Here is a 1,840-nt window from a genome sequence, read left to right as displayed (position 1 = left end):
GTACTCTCTCTCACTCTCTTTGACTCTCACACACAGGATCTTTCTCTCTATTCCTTCCCGTTGTCTCTATCTCTTCCCCTGTGTCCCTACCTCTCCCTCCCTCCCGCTCTCTCTATCTTTATCTCTTTCTCTCTTGCTGGGGATTCTAATTAAGCTTGGCTGGTCTTTGATGTTGTCGCCTTGGCAACAGTCACCATGACGAGGCTGGGTCTGCAAAACACCAGCTCTCACTCTCACTGTCACTCTCCTTCTCGTTCTCGTTCTCTCTCTCTCTCTCTCCCCTCTCTCTCTCTCTCTCTCTCTCTCTCTCTCTCTCTCTCTCTCTCTTTCATGCACACATACACACACACACTGACTGACATGCAGCATTCACAAATCATTTTACCTACAATACACAAGTGTGCAGAACACAATGACTCCTTGCGACACACACCAAGGACATGATGAATGCTCCTTTTGTCTTTTCACCAGTGGCACCAGTTGCATGCTACACTGTCACGCAAACAGAGACATCTAGTCTGAAAGCTGAAAGTGTATTTGTGCTTTCTATCCAGCAGTGATCCACTGCTGGTTGTGTCATTCTGCTACTAGAGCACAAGGAGTGTCACTAGCCTGGGTGACTGTGTCTGCTTTCAACCAGGCCACAGGCTGTAGCTGTCTCACCAAGGTAAGTTGGCTGGAGCAGACACAGACACCTGGGCAAGAATGTTACCACTACCGAACTCTCTTTTAGTGTCACATTTCAGTTTAACTATCTGTATCATTCATTCTCTCTCTCTCTCTCTCTCTCTCTCTCGCTCTCTCTCTCTCTCTCTCTCTCTCTCTCTCTCTCTCTCTCTCTCTCTCTCTCTCTCTCTCTCTCTCTTTATACCCCATCCCCCTCTCTCTCTCTTTCTCTTTACACTCTCTCTTGCTCTCTCTCTTTCTCTCTCTGTCTGTCTTTCTATCTGTCTCTCCCTATCCCTTGTTCTTCAGTCTGGTAGTGGCTGTACATTAAATCCTGCTACAGTGCAGGCCAGTTGAGGCCCCTCCAGATTAGTTGTGACTTCTGGTTGGTCCTATACTGTGTTAGTTCTGTTGTTTGACCCTCTCATAGTGTTTGTTGTGTATGATGAGACAACGTGTGTGGGATAAAAACCTCTCCAGATGAATCATGTGGATACAGTAAGAGCTGCTCTCTCTCTCTCTCTGCTCAACTCTGACTGTTCCTCTCTGCCCACCAGCATCTGTTCAACCTTTCATTTAAAACTGGGACTTCCCTACCTCGCTCCATCGCTCACTCTCTACCTGTCTGTCTCTCCTCTTTCTCTATGTCTCCCTTCTTTTTCTCTCTTTCTCATTCCCCTGCCTTCTCTTTTTCCCTATCTCTAGCTCCTCCCCCTCTCTCCTTCTCCATATCTCCCCTCTCTCGTATTCTCTCTTCATCTCCCCCCGTCTGTCTCTTCCTGAAGGGGATGGTCTCTACTAAAACCCTGCTCTTAGCTCTTCCTCATAACAACCGCCCCGGCGACAGTATCAACAGTAACCACAGCAATTAAGAAAGCAAACAACATCAACTGAGCAGGAATAAAACAGCAATTAAAGCATTATGGCTAGTGTGTTCATAATGATGCCAGAAATACATCCATAATGATGTCTCAAAGTAATGCTGTGACTGGGGTAATGGGATCACTTCCTGGGGTGTTAGCAGACAGTTATCAGACAGTAGGCTGAGAGTTAGCAGACAGTTAGCAGACAGTTAGCTGAGAGTTAGCAGACAATTAGATGAGTTAGCAGACAGTTAGCAGACAGTTAGCTGAGTCTTAGCAGACATTTAGCTGGGAGTTAGCAGACAGTCAGC

The 1,840-nt window shown here is 46.7% G+C and overlaps 1 protein-coding gene across 1 annotated transcript in view; it reads left to right on the top strand.

Moving 5' to 3' along the window:
- Positions 1–554: 554 nt before the first annotated feature.
- The window catches only part of LOC139400934 (small conductance calcium-activated potassium channel protein 3-like), a gene marked incomplete at both ends in the record, with an annotated part of 8,019 nt that continues 6,733 nt past the window's right edge, over positions 555–1,840 (top strand). Inside the window, one exon of the mRNA XM_071145466.1 lies at positions 555–667. Within this exon, the coding sequence (XP_071001567.1) occupies positions 555–667 (113 nt within the window). The remainder of the gene's footprint in view (positions 668–1,840) is intronic.

This window comes from Oncorhynchus clarkii, unplaced genomic scaffold (assembly GCF_045791955.1).
Source record: "Oncorhynchus clarkii lewisi isolate Uvic-CL-2024 unplaced genomic scaffold, UVic_Ocla_1.0 unplaced_contig_3094_pilon_pilon, whole genome shotgun sequence".
Classification (NCBI taxonomy): Eukaryota; Metazoa; Chordata; class Actinopteri; order Salmoniformes; family Salmonidae; genus Oncorhynchus; species Oncorhynchus clarkii.
This window is presented reverse-complemented; position numbering and strand designations above follow the sequence as displayed.